Consider the following 22,276-nt stretch of genomic DNA (forward strand, 5'->3'; position numbering starts at 1 on the left):
GGATTTAAAGAAATATCTTGAGATGTTCTGGAAAAATCCGCAAATGGAAGGAAGCAAAAAAAAACCAGATTCAGACACACAGTGGTCAGCACTGCTGCCTTACAGCACCAGGGACCTGGGTTCGATTCCTGGTTTGGATCACTGTATGTGGAGTCTGCACATTCTCCCCGTGCCTGCGTGGGCTTCCTCTGGGTGCTCCAGTTTCCTCCCTCAGTCTGAAAGACGTGCTGGTTGGGGTGCATTGGCCAGGCTAAGTTCTCCCTCAGTGTACCCGAACAGGCGCTGGAGTGTGACAATTAGGGGATGTTCATAGTAACTTCAAAACAGTGTTAATGTAAGCTTAATAAATAAACTTTCATCGGTTTAACTTCCAAATGAGATTGTGCGCATTCGTTTCCAATCCATCATATCTCGGACAGGGCGGGTGTTAGAATTCCAGAAATTGGGCTGGGCGACAGAGGGAAAGAGGGAAAAACTAGATAAGAAAGATGGGAATGGAACATGACATGGCCCCATCGTAATCTAACACTTCAGTGTGAAGACTATCTGTAGAGATGGCTCAGAGCTGAGAGGACTGTGTACAGTCATCATCTTCCCAGTTCAAAACACGCTGTGAGAGTTACACAGTGGGCGTCACATTCCTGATGATCTCTATAAGAAGACCAGCCTGAGCAGCGGGGCTGGTGGAGAAGAGCATCAGCTCAGCAGAGGAGGCGAAGATGAGAAGCTCTTCGTACAGCCAGAAGACCACGTCCATGACCCGTTCCGGCAGGAGCAGAGTGAGGGTCCAGAGCCCCTCCCCGACCCGCTACCGCTCCCACTCGACCGAGTCGCAGGTCTACTCTGGCTCCTGGAGCAGAGTGGGAAGTTGTTTGGCCAGGGTGATAGATGCCGGCCCGGAGTTCCGAACCAACGAGAAGGAGGAGATGCAGCAACTCAATGGCTGCTTGGCTGGTTACATCGACAAGGTGAGGAGCCTGGAGGAGCGCAACTCCCAGCTGAGGGCTGAGCTGGACGGCCTGAGGGGCAGGCTCAAGGCGCCCCAGGGAGTGGGGGGTGAGTACCAGCAACAGTTTAAGGAGCTGAGGGAGCTGATCGAGAGGCTGACGCATGAGAAAGGGATGGCAGAGATCCAGACGGGCAACACTGAGGAGGAGATTGACTACTGGAGGCTGAAATGCCAGGAGCAGCTTGACCTGAAAGGTAAACTCACTCATTCTCGTTTTGTGGACATCAGTTTGGGGCAGCACGGCGGCACAGTGGTTAGCACTGCCGCCTCACAGGGACCCGGGTTTGATTCCTGGCTTGGGATGCTGTCTGCATGGTGTCTGCACATTCCCCCCATGTCTGTGTGGGTTTCCTCCCACATCCCACGATGCTGGCTAAGTGCGTTGGCCGTGCTGAATTCTCCCTCAGTGTACCCAAACAGGCACTGGAGTGTGGCGAAGAGGGGATTCTTACAGTAACTTCATTGCAGTGTTAATGTAAGCCTATTTGTGACAATGATAAATAAACTTTACTTTTGATATTTTGAAAAGATGCCAAACTATACTGTGCTCACACATCAGCTTGTCATGCTCAGTCAATGGTGGAGCAGGATTGAGGGGCTAAATGGCCTACTCCTACTCCTAGTTCTTACAGAATACAAGAAAAACAATGGAATACGAGACAAATTAATTTCAAAATCAGTAACTTAGAGCCAATATATTTTAATAGTTAAGTGTAAGGAGGTCACCTAATTGCCTAGAAAATAAGAGCTTCATTAGATTATCAAAAGGTTTGTTAGGATCATGCTGGCTCCACTTGGAGGCAAACAGGACGCCAACAATATAAGATAGCCACCAAGAAATCGGACAGTGAATTCAGAGCAAACTTCCTTATCCAGAGAGCGGTGAGAATATAGAACCCACTACCACAAGGTTGATAAAGTCCCAGATGATCGCAGGCTGCTCTCTCTCCTCTGGGAGGGTAAGTGACTGGAGATGATTTAACTTGAGGATTACCACACCTCAGGCGTTGGGCAAAGTTGAGAAGGCAGAGCCTTCATGAATAACCTCAGCCGGTACAGGAATTGAACCTGCACCATTTGTCCAGCCAGCAGTGCTAAACCAACTACACAGTTGGGGTGAATGGTCTTGGTGCTTTTAAGAGGGAGCTAGATAAATCCATGAAGGAGAAAGCAGTAGAAAGATATGTTGTTATGGTTAGATGGAATAGGAGTGGAAGGAAACTCATTTGGAACATAAAACACAGCACAAAATCAGCTGGACAAAGTGGTCTGTGCATCTGCTGTGAATGCCATGTAATGACTGAGTGAAAGGAGGTATTTCCTAATCCATATGGAGGCATTATTGCACAGAAGGAGGATATTTGGCTCATCGAGTCCATGCTAGCACTCTGTACAATAATCCAGTCAGTCATAAGTAGAGGTATGGAAGACAATAGCAGGGAAGTTACTCTGAACCTTTACAAAGCTCTGCAGTACTGCGTCCTGTGCTGGTCACCAAGCTTGAGGAAAGGCATAAGTATCCTTGAGAGGATGCGGGGGGGCTTCACCAGAATGGTTCCAGGGTATGGGGGGGGTTGGTTTTAGTCACAAGATTAGGTTGGAAAATCTGGGCGTTGTTCTCCTTGGAGCAAAGGAGATTGAGGACGTGTCTGATTGAGGAGTATTAGATTATGAGAGGGTTAGGTAAGGTATGCTAGGAAAAGCTCATAGAAATCCTACAGTGCAGAAAGAGGCCCTTCAGCCCATCAAGTCTGCACCGAACACAATCCCACCCAGGCCCTACCCCCATATCCCTACATATTATACCCACTAATCCCTCTAACCTACGCATCCCTGGACACTAAGGGGCAATTTCTTAGCACAGCCAATCAACCTAACCCGCACATCTTTGGACTGTGGGAGGAAACCGGAGCACCCGGAGGAAACCCACGCAGACACGAGGAGAATGTGCAAACTCCACACAGTGACCCGAGCCAGGAATCGAACCCAGGACCCTAGAACTGTGAAGCAGCAGCGCTGACCACTGTGCTACCGTGCCGCCCAAAGCTGTTTTTATTACAAGGACTAGGATATGCAGGGTGGTACGGTGGCACAGTGGTTAGTGCTGCTGCCTCACAGTGCCAGGGACTCAGATTTGATTCCTGGCTTGGCTCACTGTCTGTGTGGAGTTTGCACATTCTCCCCGTGTCTGCGTGGGTTTCCTCCGGGTGCTCCTGTTTCCTCCCACAGTCCGAAAGACCCGCTGGTTAGGTGCACCGGCCATGCTAAATTCTCCCTCAGTGTACCCAAACAGGCGCTGGAGTGTGGGGACAAGGGAATTTTCACAGTAACTTCATTGCATCTTTAATGTAAGCCTACTTGTGACTAATAAATAAATAATACAGGTTTAAGATTTTAGTAAAAGACTGAAGTTTGTGAGGAAAAGCATTTTTCTGCAGTGAGTGATACCGACCTGGAACACACAGCCCATTAAGATACTGGAAGCAGAGATGAGCAATGATTTCAAAAGGAAATTGGATATATTTATCCTGTGACCTTGTGATATATATTTAAATATTGAATATAAAAACACTAAATTATTTCCATTCAGCGAATTCCTGATAAAACTGGGAGAATTAACTGTTGGTTATTTTAAAAAGTCACTTCAACAAATGCTAAAAGGGTTGGAGGTGTGGGTAAAATTAAATCATTTACAATTAATCACTCTGCCTGCTTTGAAATTGAGAAATTTATTATATAAAAAACTAAATATTAGATTAACAATGTGACGTGGTGGCCTAGTGGTATTATTGCTAGACCGGGTGCTCCGGTTTCCTCCCACAGTCCAAAGATGTGTGGGTTAGGTGGATTGGCCGTGCTAAGAAATTGCCCCTTAGTGTCCAGGGATGTGTAGGTTAGAGGGATTAGTGGGTATAATATGTAGGGATATGGGGATAGGACCTGGCTGGAATTGTGTTCGGTGCAGACTTGATGGGCCGAAGGGCCTCTTTCTACACTGTAGGGTTCTATGATTCTATGATTAATCGAGAAACTCAGCTAATGTCCTGGGGACCCAGGTTCGAATCCCATCACAGAAGATAGTGGAATTGGAATTCCGTTAAAAAAATCTGGAATTAAGGATCTACCGATGACCATTGTTGATTGTTGGAAAAACCCATCTGGTTCACTAATGTCCTTTGGGGAAGGAAATCTGCTGCCCTTACCCGGTCTGGCCTACATGTGACTCCAGAGACACAGCAATGTGGTTGACTCTCAGCTGCCCTCTGAAGTGGTCTAGCAAGCCCCACAGTCCAAGGGCAAATAGGGATGGGCAATAAATGCTGTAAAAAGTCTGACAACACCAGGTTTTAGTCCAACCTATTTATTTGATAATATACTCACAAGCTTTCGAGGGACACCCTCTTCGTCAGGTGAATGGAGAGTTCTGGCCTCAGACAGAGCATATAAAGCACAGAGTACCCACATCAATAAATGCTGGCCAGCCAGAATTTTTAAAAATTTGGAGGGTCCATTGTGCGACTCTGAAGGGGCAAGAGAGAGGGAGCGAGAAATAAGATTAGAGAATGCTGGTTTTAATTCCCTCCAACAACAGCTTGCATTTATATAGTGCCTTTAACATCCCAAGGTGCTTCACAGGAGTATTATCTAACAAATTTTGACCTTGAGCCACGTAAGGAGATATCAAGACAGAAACTAAAAGCGTGATCATAGAGGTAGGTTTTAAGGAAGGATAGAGAGAGAGAGAGAGAGGTGGAGAAATGTAGGAAGAGAATTCCAGAGCTCGGGAATTTGGGGAAGTGGAGGTGTTTCCAGATATGGAGTGGAATTTAGACCAGTGAGTACAAGGGTGACAGATGAACAGGAGGAGGGGTCCAGGGGTGGGGAAAGCTCAGCAGCATCCTGTTGTGCACTGGACCCCCTTTCCACATCAGGTGCACACCCCCACCCCCATCCCCATCCCCAAGGTCTGCCCCTCGCAAGCACTCCCCAACCCCCCCCACCCGGTCTCTCCATCAATACCCCCCCAACCCCATCTCCCCTGGGCCTCACCTGGCCTCCCACTGTGAGACCCTCTGCACCTGCTCCTAGCCTCTGTGATTTAGAGTCTGGGGGATTGCTTGCAGTCCCAGTCCCGGCCACTGCCACCTCTGGCGCTGTTGGGACTACAGAACAATTGGCTCACCTGAAAAATCCCAACTTTCCCTTAAATCCATCTGTGACTCACTCCAAATACACCCTGAGATTTTTTTATTCATCTGTGGGACATGGGGTGTCACTGGCTGGTCAGCACTTATTGCCAATCTCTAGTTGCCCAGAGGGCAGTTGAGAATCAACCACATTGCTGTGTCTCTGGAGTCACATGTAGGCCAGACCGGATAAGGATGGCAGATTTCCTTCCCTAAAGGACATTAGTGAACCAGATGGGTTTTTAAGACAATCATTTCACGGTCATCATTAGACTTTTAATCCCATATTTTGTTTTTACTGAATTCAAATTCCACCATCTGCTGTGGTGGGATTCGAACCCGGGTCCCCAGAACATTAGCTGAGTTTCAGGATTAATAGTCTAAAAATAATACACACTTGCCTCCCCAATCCACATTCCCTCTCTGGGTAAAGACATTCCTGCCAAATCCCTTATTGGATTTATTTGGGATTATTTTACATTTACGATCCCAGTTTTTGTCTCCCCCTAATGGAAACATCTTAGAATAGAACCAATAGTGTACAGGAGGCCATTCGGCCCACCAAGCCTGCACCAAAAACAAATCCCACCCAGGCCTTATCCCCATAACCCCGTGTCGTTACTCTGCTTATCTCCCTGACACTAAGGGACAGTTTAGCATGGCCAATCAACTTAATCTGCACACCTTTGGAGAGTGGGAGAAAACTGGAGCATCCGGAGGAAACTCACGCAGACACGGGGAGAACTTGCAAATTCCTCACAGACAGTGATCTGAGGCCACACTTGAGCCCAGATCCTGGAGTGCTAACCACTGTGCCACCGTGCCGCTCTTTATATCTATGCTGTCAGATCCTTTCATAATCTCACAGACCTCCATAAAGTCACTCCGTATTTTTAGTGCACCAGAGTTCAGGGTAGGCACATTCCTCTAAGAGTGAAGGACAAGACTGGTAGAAGTAGGGAACCCTAGGTGACTGGGGATATTGAGGCCCTGATCAAGAGGAAGAAGGAGGCACGTGACATGCATAGGCGGGTGGCATCATGTGAATCCCTTGAAGAGTATAGAGGGGTAGGAATAGAGTTAAGAGAGAAATCAGGAGGGCAAAAAGGAGGCATGAGATTGTTTTGGCAGATAAGGCAAAGGAGAATCTAAAGAGCTTCTACAAATACGTAAAGGGCAAAAGAGTAACTAGGGAGGGAGTGGGGCCTCTTAAGGATCAACAAGGTCATCTATGTGCAGACCACAAGAGATGGGTGAGATCCTAAATGAATATTTCTCATCAATATTTACTGTTGAGAAAAGTATGGATGTTAGGGACTAGATGGCCTATTCCTGCTCCTATTTCTTATGTTCTTATGTTCTTATAGAGAACTTGGGGAAATAAATAGTGATGTCTTAAAGAGTGTACATATTGCAGAGAAGGAGGTTCTGGAAGTCTAAAAGCGCATCAAGGTAGATAAATTCCCGGACCTGATGAAATGTATCCCAGGAAGTTGTGGGAGGCTAGGGAGGAAATTGCGGGTCCCCTAGCAGAGATATTTGAATCATTGATAGTCACGGGTGAGATTGGATGATGGTGAATGTTGTGTCTTTGTTTAAAAGGACTGCAGGGAAAAGCCTGAGAACTACAGGCCTGTGAGCCTCATACCTGTGGTGATTGGAAGGTATTCTGAGAGACTGGATCTACAGGCATTTAGAGACGCAAGGGCTGATTACAGACAGTCAGCATGGCTTTGAGTGGAAAATCATGTATCACAAATTTGATTGAGTTTTTGGAAGGGGTAACAAAGAAGGTAGATGAGGGCAGCGCAGTTGATGTTGTCTACATGGACTTTAGCAAGGCCTTTGACAAGGTACTGCATGGTAGTTTGTTGCATAAGGTTAAATCTCACAGGATCCAGGGTGAGGTAGCCAAATGGATACAAAATTGACTTGATGACAGAAAGGTGGTTGCAGAGGGTTATTCTTCAAACTGGAGGTCTGATCCAGCAGTGTGCCTCAGGGATCAGTGCTGGGTCCACTGTTATTTATTATTTATATTAATGACTTAGATGAAAATTTAGGAGGCATGGTTAGTAAGTTTGTAGATGACACCAAGATTGATGGCATAGTGGATAGTGAAGGAGGTTATCTCAGATTGCAATGGGATCTTGATCAATTGGGTCAGTGGGCTAACGAATGGCAAATGGAGTTTAATTTAGATAAATGCAACGAAGTGCATTTTGGTAGATTGAACCAGGGCAGTTAATGGTAGGGCGTTGGGGAGAGTTATAGAATAGAGAGAACTAGGGTACAAGTTTGTTGCTCCTTGAAAGTGGAGTCACAGGTGGACAGAGTGGTGAAGAAGGCATTCAGCATGCTTGGTTTCATTGATCAGAACATTGAATACAGGAGTTGGGATGTCTTTTTGAAGTTGTACAAGACATTGGTAAGGCCACACATGGAATACTGTGTACAGTTCTGGTCACCCTATCATAGAAAAGATATTATTAAACTAGAAAGAGTGCAGAAAATATTTACTAGGATGGTACTGGGACTTGATGGTTTGAGTTATAAGGAGGGGCTGGATAGACTGGGACTTTTTTCTCTGGAGCGTAGAGGTGATCTTATAGAGGTCTAGAAAATAATGAGGGGCACAGATCAGTTAGATAGTCAACATCTTTTCCCAAAGGCAGGGGAGTCTAAAACTAGAGGGCATAGGTTTAAAATGAAAGGGGAGAGATACAAAAGTGTCCAGAGGGGCAATGTTTTCACACAGAGGGTGGTGAGTGTCTGAAACAAGCTGCCAGGGGTAGTAGTAGAAGCGGGTACAATTTTGTCTTTTAAAAAGCTTTTAGACAGTTACATGGGTACAATGGGTATAGAGGGATATGGACCAAACACGGGCAATTGGGATTAGCTTAGTGGTTAAATAAAAGAGGCAGTATGGACAAGTTGGGCCAAAGGGTCTGTTTCCATGCTGTAAACCTCTGTGACTCTATCTTCACACACTTTGTCCCTTTGGGGGAAGGATTCCTGAGCTAATAGTCGGTCCATCGAACCGCGTAATGAAAGCTCCTTCCACGGCCAACAGGTCCTGCCATTGAACTGGTCGAGAGGTAGGGGCGTTACCCACTGTCCCACAACACTCCTCTGCCTACACACTCCTGAACTCAAGTTACCCAGCCTGTTCAATCATTGCTGGTGGTTTTAAATTTGTTGTTAGGATGAATGGTACAAGGAATTTCACTGCTCAAGTAGATCCTCCTCAAAGGATTGTCCTTACCTGAGACGATAGGTTGGATTGTACTGGAGGGGGTGCAGGGAAGATTCACCGGGACGCTGCCTGGGATGGAACATTTAAGTTATGAAGAGAGGTCGGGATAGGCTTGGATTGTTTTCATTGGAGCAGAGAAAAATAATTATAGGAATTAGGAGCAGAAGTAGGCAAACTCAGCCCTTTGAGTCAGATCCACCATTCAATGGCTGATCTCTCCCTGGTCTCAAATCCACCTCCCTACCTGCTCCTCATATCCCTTTATTTCTTTTTCTTTCTTAGAAATATATCTATCTCCTTCTTGAAACCATTCAATGATTCAGACTCCAGCGCACTGCGGGACAGCGAGTTCCACAAATTCATCACCCTCTGTGAGAAGCAGCATTAAAAGTAATAGAGAAGACTGAGGGGTGACCTGATTGAGGTGTACAAGATTATGAGGGACATGGACAGAGTGGATAAGGAGCAACCATTTTTATTAAACTTTATTCCAATCCAATCAAGTCCAATTCAGAGTCCCAACAAGTTGAGACATTCCCAGTCCAAGATGACAAGACAGGGCTCTCACCACCTGTCTTGGGCCTGATCTACATGATCCAAGCTGATTGGACTAGGCGTAGCTCCTCCTCCAAGGCTTGATCACATTTGCATCTTAGCCAAAAGGCCAAGATGCCGCTTTTAAAAATTGCTTCAAATGAAGCTAAAATGTAACCTAATGACTTCAACCAAGTGCAGCATGTCAATACTACACTTGATCTTAGCCAAAAGGCCAAGAAGGAAGAACCATTCCCCTTAGTTGAGGGATCAGTCGTGAGGGGACATAGGGTCAAGGTGAGGGACAGGAGGTTTAGGGGGAATGTGAGGAAAAAACATTTTTACCCAGAGGGTGGTGAGGGTCTGGAATGTGCTGCCTGGGAGGGTGGTGGAGGCCTCACATCCTTTAAAAAGTGCCTGAGCTTGGTTTTGTTTGGAATAACTGGGTGATGCTGTAAATTGTGTTTTACGCACTATTGTACACTCACTGAGAGATGAAGAATTGTCACCAAGATTGGCAGCTTCTTGTAAAACTCCCGCTTTCTGGTTAGGCAGAACCAATAACAAATAACTGACTTTACTCTTTAAAACAAAATACACAAATTTGTTGGTTCCCTCTCTTGTTCAGTTGTGGCTTGTTGTTTAATTAATTGTAACACCTGAATTAGGTGTTATTGTGATCCACAGTTTGTATGTGTAACACTGTCTAGTGTGACTTGTAGACAGGCATAAAGCTGTTAGATATAAACAGAATTGTTTTTGTGAATGTGTCTGCCTCTGTGTGTGTGTGTGTGTGTGTGTGTCCTTATGTGAGTGTGTGTGTGTGTGTGTGTGCACGTCCTCGTGTGTGTGTGTGTGAGTGCATGTGTGTCTGTCTGTATGTCCTTATGTGTGTGTGTGTCTGTGTGCATGCGTCCTTATGAGAGTGTGTGTGTGCGCGTCCTCGTGTGTGTGTGTGTGTGTGTCTGTGCAAGTGTGTCTGTCTGTATGTCCTTATGTGTGTGTGTGTGTATGCATCCTTATGTGAGTGTGTATGTGTGTGTGTGCATGTGTGTGTGTCTGCCTGTGTGTCCTTATGTGTGTGTATGTCTGCCTGTTTTTGTGTGTGTGTGTGTGTATTTCTGTGTGTGTGTATTTATGTATGTGTCCTTGTGCATCTGTGATTATCTTTGTGCATCTTATGTGTTTATTTGTGTTTATGTGCTTACGTGTGTGCGTATGTGATTCTATGTCTGTGTAAATTTGTGTGTGTGTTGATCTTTTTGAGTGGATTTGTGTATTTTTCTGTGTATGCATGCTTGTGTCTGGATGTTAACTTTTGTACGTTTGTACGTGTACATATTGTATGTGTGTGTGATACTGTGTCTGCGTGTACATGTGTCAGTGTACTGCTGTGTGTGTCTGTGTGTGCACTCCTATGTCTGTGTATATGTGCGTGTGTCTGTCTGCTCACATTAACCATTTGCTTTCATTGTTGCAGATGAAGCAGAGAGGATCCTGAGAGAATTTCGCAAGGATGTGGATGATGCCACTTTACAAAAGGCCGACCTGGAGAGGAACATTGAGCAGCTGGTAGGGGAGATGGAGTTTCTGAGGAAGGTGCACGAGGAAGAGGTGGCTGAACTTCTCCGTCAGATCCAAGAGTCCAACGTCTCGGTGGAGCTGGACTCAACCCGCCCGGACCTGGGCTCTGCCTTGCGCTCCGTCCGAGTGCAGATGGAAGAGATTTCTGCCAGGAACCTTGGGGAAGCCGAGGTCTGGTACAAGAGCAAGTTCAACAGCCTCCGTCTGCACGCCTCCAAATACGACCATCAGATCCAGAGCACCAGGGATGAGATCAGCGTCCTGCAGCAACAGAGTGTGGACCTGGAGAGTGAGATCGGAGTGCTGAGAAGTGCCATCCAGGGACTGGAGGAGCAGCTGGGGGACATGGAGGTCAGTCACCTGGAGAAGGTTGCCAGCCTGCAGGAAGTCATCGCCCAGATGGAGTCCCAGCTGCAGGGGACTAAAGCAGAGATGGCCTGTTACCTCCAACAATACCAGAACCTGCTCAATGTCAAGCTGACCCTGGACGCCGAGATCGCCACCTACAGGAAACTGCTGGAAACGGAGGAGCAAAGGCTGGGACTTGCGGGTGAGAACTCTGCAGGTAAGTCAGTGCCTGGGAACAGCTTCCTTCCTCGCTGCAAAGTACTAACAGCATAAAACAGACCTTCCAGCCCTAACGGGTCTGTTATCCTGCAATTGAGTCTGTGTCTATATACGCCATGTTTGTGAGCCCAGCTCTCCACTCACCTGGGGAAGGGGCGTGCAGTCTCACAACACCAGGTTAAAGTCCAACAGGTTTATTAGGTAGCACGAGCTTTCGGAGCGCTGCCCCTTTGTCAGGTGAGTGGGGAATTCTGATCACAAACAGGGCATATAAATGCACCCTGTTTATGATCAGAACTCCCCACTTACCTGACGAAGGGGCAGCGCTCCGAAAGCTCGTGGTGTTTACTACCAAATAAACCTGGAACAAAGAACAACACAGCACGGGAAACAGGTCCCTCGGCCCAACGAGCCCGCGCCGCCATTTCAACATTGTGAGTCCCCTCTTCCACCCATGACCCGTGTCTACGCTTACGGCACTCCACATTGGAAACCAGATTAAGGGGAGACTAATTTAGGGACAATTTGTTACACCAATCAGCCTAAGAGCACATCTTTGGGGTGTGGGAGGAAACCGGAGCACCCGGAGGAAACCCACGCAAGCACGGGGAGAATGCGCAAACTCCCACAGACACCGGCCCAAATCCATGTATCTGCACAGCAAACAGTGATAGTCACTGAGCTGTCGTGGTGCCCATCAGATGGTCCAGTTTAAGTGTACACTAACGATGTGAAGCACTAGGCTACTCTCGAAACATCCAAGAGCAGCCCTCGCACAATCCACCTCGTGTATGCTCCTTGGACAACAAGGCGGATCTGTTGGACTTTAACCTGGTGTTATGAGGTTTCTTACTGTGTTTACCCCAGTCCAACGCCAGCGTCTGCACATCATGACTACCATCAATGGGGCATGCTCCAGAAGCTAGTGATACCAAATAAATCTGTTGGACTTTAACCTGGTGTTGTGAGACTTCTTACTGTTCCCGCCCCAGTCCAACGCTGGCATCTCCACATCATGATCTATAGTGGTGTTTGTTCTCCACCCTGGCCACCTCAACCCATCAACATTTCCCTCATGTGTTTACCTAACTTCCCCTTAAATACATCCCATGTTTATTCACCTCAACCATGACCTTTGGTCGTGAGTTCCACATTCTAACCACACTCTGGATAAGGAAGCTTCTCCTGAATTCACGGTGGCACAGTGGTTAGCACTGCTGCCTCACAGAGCCAAGGGACCTGGGTTCGATTCCTGGCTTGGGTCACTGTCTGTGTGGAGTCTGCATGATCTTCCCGTCTCTGCGTAGGTTTCCTCCCATGGCCTGAGAGACTGTGTTGGTTAGGTTCATTGGCCATGCTAAATGCTCCCTCGGTGTAGGCGCCAGAGTGTGGCAACTAGGGGATTTTCACAGGAACTTCATTGCAATGTAAACCTACTTGTGACAGGAATAAACTTGTTTCATTTTCTAGTTCACCTATGTTGCTATTTGTAGAGTATCTGTAGCCCTAGACTGCTTTGCTCCTTTGGCACCCCCCTTTATTTCTGAAGGAAATTGCAACCTCCTCATCTGTCCCCTCAAAACGTATCACCTTCTTCTTGTCATGAATGAAGTTCATTTGCCAACTACATGCCCAATGTGTAGTTTCAGTAAGATCTTTCTTCCTTTAGTAGAGTTTTTAGAAAACTTATTTATATTTTATCCAATGATTTTCGGCTTTCATCATTTCTGTCATCAAATCCACAAATTGCTACTTCCTCCCCTCCCCCTCTGCCCAATCTCAAAATATTTTGGGTGGCCTGATGGAGGTCTTTAAAATTATAAAAGAGTCTGATAGAGGAGATCTTTCCACTTGTGGGGGAGATCAGAAAGAGGGGCCATAATTCTAAAATAGTCATAAACAAATCAAGTAGGGAACTCAAAAAAAAACTTTGTCTCGAGTGAGGAATGTGCAATTTGCTATTGCATGGAGAGGTTAAGGTGAAGAGTATTCATGCATGTAAGGGGAATTTAAATAAACACATGAACCAGAATGGAATTGTACCATAGAATCCCTACAGTACAGAAAGAGGCCATTCAGCCCATTGACCCTGCGCCGACAACAATCCCACACAGCCTAAACCCCTGTAACCCCCTAATCCCCCCGAAACTAGGGTCAATGGCATGGCCTAATCAACCTAACCCACACATCTTTGGACTGTGGGAGGAAACTGGAGCACCCGGAGGAAACCCATGCAGACAGAGGGGGAGAACGTACAGACTCCACGCAGACAGTGACCCAAGCCAGGAATCAAACCCGGGTCCTTGGCACTGTGAGGGAGCAGTGCTAACCACTATGCCACTGTGCCACCCAGTGCTTTGATTTGATTTTGATTTAATTTATCATTGTCACATGTATTAACATACAGGGAAAAGTATTGTTTCTTGCGCATTGTACAGACAAAGCATACCGTTCATAGAGAAGGAAACGAGAGAGTGCAGAATGAAGTGTTACAATCATACCTAGAGTGTAGAAAAGATCAACTTAATGCAAGGTAAGTCCATTCAAAAGTCTGACAACAGCAGGGAAGAAGCTGCTCTTGAGTCGGTTGGTACGTGACCTCAGACTTTTGTATCTTTCTCCTGATGGAGGAAGATGGAAGAGAGAATGTCCGGGGTGCGTAGGGTCCTTAATTATGCTGGCTGCTTTGCCAAGACAGTGGGCAGTTGGACAGAATCAATGGATGGGAGGCTGGTTTGCGTGATGGATTGAGCTACATTCACGCCCTTTTTGTAGTTCCTTGTGGTCTTGGGCAGAGCAGGAGCCCATACCAAGCTGTGATACAATCAAGAAGAATGCTTTCTATGGTGCATCTGTAAATGTTGGTGAGAGTCATAGCTGACATGCCAAATTTCCTTCGTCTTCTGAGAAAGTAGAACATTAGTGGTCTTTCTTAACTATAGTGTTGGCATGGGGGGGGACCAGAGCAGGACAGGCTGTTGGTGATTGGGAACCTCACCATCAAATTCACAGTGTTGTTCTTGTGTAGCACTTATGGGGCTGGAGGGGGAGCAGATACTCCGAGGAAAACTCCAGCTGTTAATTCTGTTATCGATCAATACCTTTTGTAATAAAGGCACTGGATAAAGGCACTACATTGAGAAAGAAATGTGTTTAATTCACGTGGGAAAAATGAATTTTCAGGCAGACACAGGTTTTTGATTGAGGCTATTGCGGTTGGACTGTAACAGGTTCAGTTCTAAAGGGACAAATGGCCTTTCCAGCTGTTTCACTTAGTCTGCCTTGATCTGTGTCACATTTAAAAATATGCACTTTGCCTGATGGTCACAAATTATAATGAGATTATTGAGGGGATTTGAGTGGAGGAAGTGAAACTGTTCCCACTGCTAGGAGTAATCAGACAACCCACATTTAATACAATAGACAAATGAAGCAGAGAGAGAGAACAGGAATTTTCTGAGTGTTGTGATGTGGAATGTACTGCCTGGGTGGGCAGTGTAAGCAGATTCAATAAAAAAAACATTCCCGGGGAGCTGGATAAACAGTTGAAAGGGAAACAAGTGCAAGTGTGTGGGGAAAGAGTGAAACTAAATAGAAACATAGAAAATAGGAGCAGGAGGCCAATCAGAATAATCCAGGTAATTACAGGCCGGTGAGCCTTACATCAGTGGTCGGGAAATTATTGGAGGGGATTCTTTGAGACAGAATTTGTTCCCACTTGGAAATAAGAGGACTTAGCAAAAGGCAACATGGTTTTGTGAAGGGGAGGTCGTGTCTCCCTAACTTGATCGAGTTTTTCGAGGAAGTGATGAAGGTGATTGATGAGGGTAGGGCAGTGGGTGTTGTCTACATTGTCTTCAGTAAGGCCTTTGACGAGGTCCCTCATGGCAGACTGGTGTAGAAGGTGAAGTCGCATGGGATCAGAGATGAGCTGGCTACGTGGATACAAAACTCGCTTGGTCATAGAGGACAGAGGGTAGCAGTGGAAGGGTGCATTTCTGAATGGAGGGTTGCGACAATTGGTGTTCCTCAGGGATCAGTGCTGGAACCTTTGCTGTTTGTAATATATATAGATGACTGGGAGGAAAATGTACCACACAAAGGTTGGTAGATTTGCGGATAGTGATGAGGGCCATCAGAGGATACAGCAGGATATATAACAGTTGGAGACTTGGGTGGAGAGATGGCAGCTGGAGTTTAACCTGGGCAAATGTGAGGTAATGTATTTTGGAAGGTCTGATACAGATAGGAAATATACATTAAATAGAATAAGCGTCAAGAGTATTGAAAGTCAGAGGAATCTGGGTGTACAAGTACACAGGTCACTGAAAGTGGCAATGCAGATGGAGAAGGTAGTCAAGAAGGCATATGGCAATGCTTGCCTTCATCGGCTGGGGCACTGAGTTTAAAAATTGGCAAGTCATGTTGCAGCTTTATAGAACCTTAATTAAACCACACTTGGAATATAATGTTCAATTCTGGTCGCCACACTACCAGAAGGATGTGGAGGCTTTGGAGAGGGTACAGAAAGGATTTACCAGGATGTTGCCTGGTGTGGAGGGCATTGGCTATGAGGAGAGATTGGAGAAACTTGGTTTGTTCTCACTGGAATGATGGAGGTTGAGGGGGTGACCTGATAGAAATCTACAAGATTATGAGAAACTTGGACAGAGTGGATAGTCAGAAGCTTTTTCCCAGGGTGGAAGAGTCAATTACTGGAGGGCACAGGGTTAAGGTGCGAGGGACAAGGTTTAAAAGGGATGTACGAGGCAAGTTTTTTATTCAAAGAGTGTTGGGTGCCTGGAACTCACTGTTGGGGGAAGTAGTGGAAGCAGATACGATAGTGACTTTCAAGGGGTGTCTTAACAAATACATGAATAGGATGGGAATAGAGGGATATGGTCCCCGGAAGGGTAGGGGGTTTTAGTTTCAGTCGGGCAGCGAGGTTGGTGCAGGCTTGGAGACAGAAGGACTGTAATTTTCTTTGTTCTTTGTCCTTATTCAGTCCTTTGAGCCTGCACCACTGACCATGGCTGATCATCCGCCTCCCCCCCCAACATCCTTCAATCCCTTTTGCCTCAATGATAGTTCTTTCAAAGAGTGGTATAGCAGGTGTGATGGGCTGAATGGCATTCAGCTAAGGTCAGCTAATTTGGCAGGTGTTGGGGCAAAGGCATTAATTCATTCGTTCAACTGTGGCAGTATTACACATATTAGAAACATAGAAACTGGAAGCAGGAGGAGGCCGTTCGGCCCTTCGAACCTGCTCCGCCATTCATTTTGATCATGGCTGATCATCTAAATCAATATCCTGATCCTCCCTTCCCCCCATACCCCTTGATCCCATTAGCCCCAAGAGCTATTTCTAATTTCTTCTTGAAATCAGACAATATTTTGGCCTCAACTACATTCTGTGGTGGTGAATTCCGCACATTCACCACCCTCTGGGTGAAGGAATTTCTCCTCCCCTCAGTTCTAAAAGGTTTACCCCTTATCCTCAAACTATGAGCCCTAATTCTGGACTCACCCACCATTGGGAACATTCTTCCTGAATCTACCCTGTCTGATCCTGTTAGAATGTTATAAGTTTCTATGAGACCCCTTCTCACTTTCTAAACTCCAGTGAATATAATCCTAACTTACTCTCTCCTCATCTGACAGACCTGCCATCCCAGGAATCAGCCTGGTAAACCTTCACTGTACTCCCTCTATAGCAAGGACATCCTTCCTCAGATAAGGACACCAAAACAGCACACAATACTCCTGATGTGGCCTCACCAACACCCTACACCATTGCAGCAAAATATCCCTATCTCTATACTCAAAGGCCAACATACAATTTGCCTTCTTTATTACCTGTTGTACCTGTGTGCTTACTTTCAGTGACTGATGTACAATGACTCCAAGGTCTCGTTGAGTATCCATCTCTCTCAATTTACATCCATTCAAGTAATAATATGTCTTCCTATTATTGCTACCAAAGTGGATAACCTCACATTTATTCACATTACACTGCATCTGCCATGCAGATGCCCAAACACTCAGCCTGTCCAAATCACACTGAAGCATCTCTTATATCCTCCTCACAGCTCACCCTCGCACCCAACTTTGTATCATCTGCAAATTTGGATATAATTCATTCAGTTCCAAGTCATTGATATATAATGTGAACATCCTAGCACACATCCCTATGGAACCCAACTAGTCACTGACTGCCAATCAGCAAAAGACGCATTTATGCCAACTATTTTAGAACATAGAACATAGAACATAGAACATTACAGCGCGGAACAGGCCCTTCGGCCCACAATGTTGCGCCGACCAGTCTTATTTTTAAAAAAAAACATTGACCCACTAATCTAAACCACTCCTTTTTCGTCCATAAACCTATCCACCAATCTCTTAAACGCCCCCAAACTAGGCGCATTTACAACTGCAGCAGGCAGGGCATTCCAGTCCCTCACCACCCTCTGGGTAAAGAACCTGCCCCTGACATCCGTCCTATAACTACCCCCCCTTAATTTAAAGCCATGCCCCCTCGTGCTAGATTTCTCCATCCGAGGAAACAGGCTATCACCATCCACCCTATCTAAACCTCTAATCATCTTATATGTTTCTATAAGATCCCCTCTTAGCCGCCTTCTTTCCAGTGAAAACAACCCCAAATCCCTCAGTCTCTCCTCATAGGACCTCCCCTGCATACCAGGCAACATCCTGGTAAACCTCCTCTGCACCCTCTCCAAAGCCTCCACATCCTTCCTGTAATGTGGGGACCAGAACTGCACACAGTACTCCAAGTGCGGCCGCACCAGAGTTGTGTACAGTTGCAACATGACGCTGCGACTCCTAAATTCAATCCCCCTACCAATAAACGCCAAGACACCGTATGCCTTCTTAACAACCTTATCTACTTGATTCCCAACTTTCAGGGATCTATGTACACATACACCTAGATCCCTCTGCTCCTCCACTCTATTCAAAGTCCTCCCGTTAGCCCTATACTCAACACATCTGTTATTCCTACCGAAATGGATTACCTCACACTTCTCCGCATTAAACTCCATCCGCCACCTCGCGGCCCAGCTCTGCAACCTGTCCAAGTCACCCTGCAAACTTCGACACCCTTCCTCACAATCTACCACACCTCCGACTTTGGTGTCATCAGCAAACTTACTAATCCACCCAACTATACCCTCATCCAGATCATTAATAAAGATTACGAACAGCAGTGGCCCCAAAACAGATCCCTGAGGCACACCACTCGTAACCGAACTCCATGATGAATAATTACCATCAACCACCACCCTCTGTCTCCTATCTGCTAACCAATTCCTGATCCAAGTACCTAAATTACCACCAATCCCATACATCTGCATTTTCTGCAGAAGCATACCATGGTGAACCTTATCAAACGCCTTACTAAAATCCATATATACCACATCTACTGCCTTACCCCTATCCACCTCTTTGGTCACCTTCTCAAAGAACTCAATAAGGTTAGTAAGGCACGACCTTCCCGCTACTTCTTCCTATCTGCTAACCAGCTTTCTATCCATCTCAAGATATTACCTGCAATCCATGTGCTTTAACTTTTCATAGCAGTCTGTTATGTGAGGCCTTGTCAAAAGCCTTCTGAAAGTCTAAATAAACCACATCCACTGGTTCTCCTTTATCAACTCTACTGGTTACATCCTCAAGAAATTCCAATAGATTCATCAAGCATGATTTCCCCTTTGTAAATCCATGCTGATTTTAATTATACCTCTGTCTTCCAAATGCTGAGTTATGAAATCCTTAATAATGGACTCTATGAGGAGAGGCTGAATAGATTAGGCTTGTACTCGTTAGAGTTTAGAAGAATGAGGGGAGATCTCATTGAGACGTATAAGATGCTGAATGGGATGGATAGGATAGAGGTGGAGAGACTCTTCCCGCTCAGAAAGGATAGTAGGACTAGGGGGCACAGCCTCAAGATAAAGGGGGGCGCGGTTTAGAACAGAGTTGAGGAGGAACTTCTTCACTCAAAGGGTGGTGAATCTCTGGAATTCTCTGCCCGTTGAAGTGGTGGAGGCTGCCTTGCTAAATATTTTTAAGACGCGGGTTGATGGGTTTTTGATAAGAGAGGGGATTAAGGGTTATGGGGAGAGGGCGGGATTGTGGAACTGAGTCACGACAGATCAGCCATGATCTTATTGAATGGCGGGGCAGGCTCGAAGGGCTAGTTGGCCTACTCCTGCTCCTATTTCTTATGTTCTTATCTTGCCCAGTATCGACTTAAGGTTCACTGTTCTTTGTTCCCTGATTTCTCTCTATTTCCCTTTTCGAATAGCGGGTTCACATTAGCTACCCTCCAATCTGTAGAATCTACTCCTGAGTCCAAAGAACTTCGGAAAGTATCCAGCAATAGACCTACCATTTCTAGGGCCACTTCCTTAAGCACCTTGGATGAAGATTACCAGGCTCTGGAGATTTATCCACCTTCAATCCCATCAATTTCCCCAAAACCATTTCTCTACTAATGCTGATTTCCTTCAGCTCCTCACTAAAACATGTCTCTCTCAACACCTTGGGTACATTATTCATGTCTTCCTTTGTGAAGACTGAAGCAAAGTATAAATTTAATTCCTCAGCCATTTCTTCATTCCCCGTTATGAATTCTCCTGTTTCTGACTATAAGGGCCCTACATTCATTTTTGTCAATCTTTTCCTTTTATAGAAACTTTTGCAGTCAGTTTTTATGTTCCCCGTTAACTTACTTTCATATATTTTCCCCTTCTTAATCAATCCTTTGGTCCTCCTTTCCAAAGATGTGCGGGTTAGGTTGATTGGCCATACTAAAAAAATTGCCCCTTAGTGTCCTAAGATGCTTAAATTAGAGGGATTAGTGGGTAATAATATGTAGGGATATGGGGGTAGGGCCTGGGTGGGATTGTGGTCGGTGCAGACTCGATGGGCCGATGGGCCTCTTTCTGCACTGTAGGGTTCTATGATCTACGATCTATGAATTTTAAACTGCTCCCGATCCTCAGGCCTCTTGCTTTCTCTTGCTAATTTCTATGCTTCTTCCTTAAACCTGATACTATCTCTAATTTCCCTTGTAAGCCATGGTGTGGCCACAGTTCCCTTGCCACTATTGTGCCAAACAGGAATAAAAACTTCTGGAGTTCACCTAATTGTTTTTTCATTGCCTGTCCACTGTCTTTCCTTTCAGTAATGTTTCCCAGTCCATCCTGGTCAATTCATGCCCCGTACCATCATAATTCCCTTTACTGAGATTCAAGAATCGACAAGATCATTATCCGCCTTGACAAAATATCCTACCATATTATGATCACTCGTCTCCAAGGGTTCTCCCACAACTAGATTGCCAACTAATCCTTTCCTGCTGTACAACACCCAGTCCAAGATGGTCTGTTCCCTTGTTGGTGCCAGACTTATCACATGCAATGACTTTTAAAGTTATTGGAAGAGGAATGGTACTGCGTAATGGGGATACAGCACTTCTTTGTTGCAAATGCATGAACCAGGACAAAGATTTTGGGCGAAAATTAAAAATGTTTTGGCTTTGTAGCACATCTCCCTAGCGCTGCTCACGGGTTTTCAAGTCTTGTTGCTATTGACCTCACTCTGTACTTCTTAATATTTTTGTGCAGATGCTTCCTCTGTAACCAAAGAGAAGAAAATAGAATCTATCACTCGTAACACAGAAACTCACACGGCTGAAAAAGTGACTGCCTAAAAGAGCAAGGACACGCGAGGGACATCACCTCCGCACATCAGATGAAAGTCAAAGTGCATCCACTATCTAATTTGAGAACTCTCCTGTTGAAATGTTCAGTGTTGATAAAATGATGAGAGTTTAATGGTGCGTGCAGGAGTGATGTACAGATATGCAAGTGTTAAAGTTTAACGATTCTATTTTATCTTTGAAACCTGTTCCCCGGGCATCATATTGTAAAATGAATGTGAGAGCAATTAGCAGAAGAAACCAATAAAGCTTAATAATGACAGCACAATTATACTTGGCCATTTCTTCTTGGGATGCTATTGGCAGCTTCCAAGGCCTGATTCTTAGACAATGTAAAAGGAAATCAGAGCATTTTTGTTTTAGGTCAGAACCATTGAGGCTTTGATTCTCGCAGAAAAAGCAGGACTCAGAAAGCTGCAGGAATAGTTTAAGATGAGGAAGGGTCATCCAAACAAAGACAAAACCTACAGCCCAACCCGTTCTGCCACAGACCACAGTTGGTTTTTTTTTCAGTGATCTCAAGGGTTCTGGTTCCATAACTGAACTAAAAACCCACTCACAATTTAGTGATCATGAGCTCATTTGGTCCTTACCAAACTATCTTCCAATCTGACCCCATTTTAACATCTGAAAATTGACTCAGGCCCAGATACCAACAAAAATGCAATAAAGCAGGATAATAACACCATTAATTATATCATTAATCACACTCACATACCTCAGGCCCTCGGTGGATAGAAGGAAGGCTCCTGGTGCGTGACCTGATAGAATTGAACTTGACCAGGGAATCTTTATTTTTTTGCACTTCTTGTTTTTTTAGGTAAAGAATCTTGACTTACCTGCAGACTACATGTTGGATTGCAGACATCTATATACTTTGCCCAGTTGGTGGTTCATGCTTGAGTGAAATTGTCTATTTTGGCCGGAGGAATTAAAAAGGCATTTTATCTAACTGGTGAGAGATTGCAGTGCTGAGGTGCAGAGGGATTTGGGTGTCCTAGTGCATGAATCATAAAAGGCTAGTGTGCAGGTACAGCAAGTGATTAGGAAAGCCAATAGAATGTTGTTTATTGCGAGGGAATTGAATACAGAAGTAGGGAGGGCAAATAAACAGGGCAATGGTGAGACTACACTTGGAGCACTGTGGTCTACTTACTTAAGAATGTAAATGCATTGGACACGTTTAGAGAAGGTTTATTTAACTAATACCTGGAATGGTCAGGTCGTCTTACGAGGAAAGATTGGGCAGGCTAGGCTTGTGTCTGTTGGAGTTTAGAAGAGGAAGAAGTGATTTGATTGAATCATTTGATGCTGGGGGGTATTGACAGGGGTACTAATAGGGCGAGAATGTTTCCTCTTGTGGGAACAAGAATCTAGAACTAGGAGCCACA

At 45.4% G+C, this 22,276-nt stretch overlaps 1 protein-coding gene and 1 non-coding gene across 2 annotated transcripts; one reads left to right on the plus strand and one right to left on the minus strand.

Annotated features, from left to right (window-relative positions):
- The first annotated feature begins 529 nt into the window (after positions 1–529).
- Positions 530–21,110, plus strand: vimr1 (vimentin-related 1). Its single transcript, XM_080189506.1, has 3 exons — positions 530–1,203; positions 10,467–11,135; positions 20,791–21,110. The coding sequence occupies exons 1-3, from the start codon at positions 720–722 to the stop codon at positions 20,874–20,876; spliced, it is 1,239 nt and encodes a 412-aa protein (XP_080045632.1). The 5' UTR covers positions 530–719; the 3' UTR covers positions 20,877–21,110.
- Positions 9,035–9,233, minus strand: LOC145343607 (U2 spliceosomal RNA). The gene has a single exon (XR_013886751.1). It is a non-coding gene; the product is annotated as a U2 spliceosomal RNA (small nuclear RNA).
- Positions 21,111–22,276: the final 1,166 nt, after the last annotated feature.

Source organism: Carcharhinus amblyrhynchos, chromosome 5 (genome assembly GCF_965287045.1).
Source record: "Carcharhinus amblyrhynchos chromosome 5, sCarAmb.v2.hapA, whole genome shotgun sequence".
NCBI lineage: Eukaryota > Metazoa > Chordata > Chondrichthyes > Carcharhiniformes > Carcharhinidae > Carcharhinus > Carcharhinus amblyrhynchos.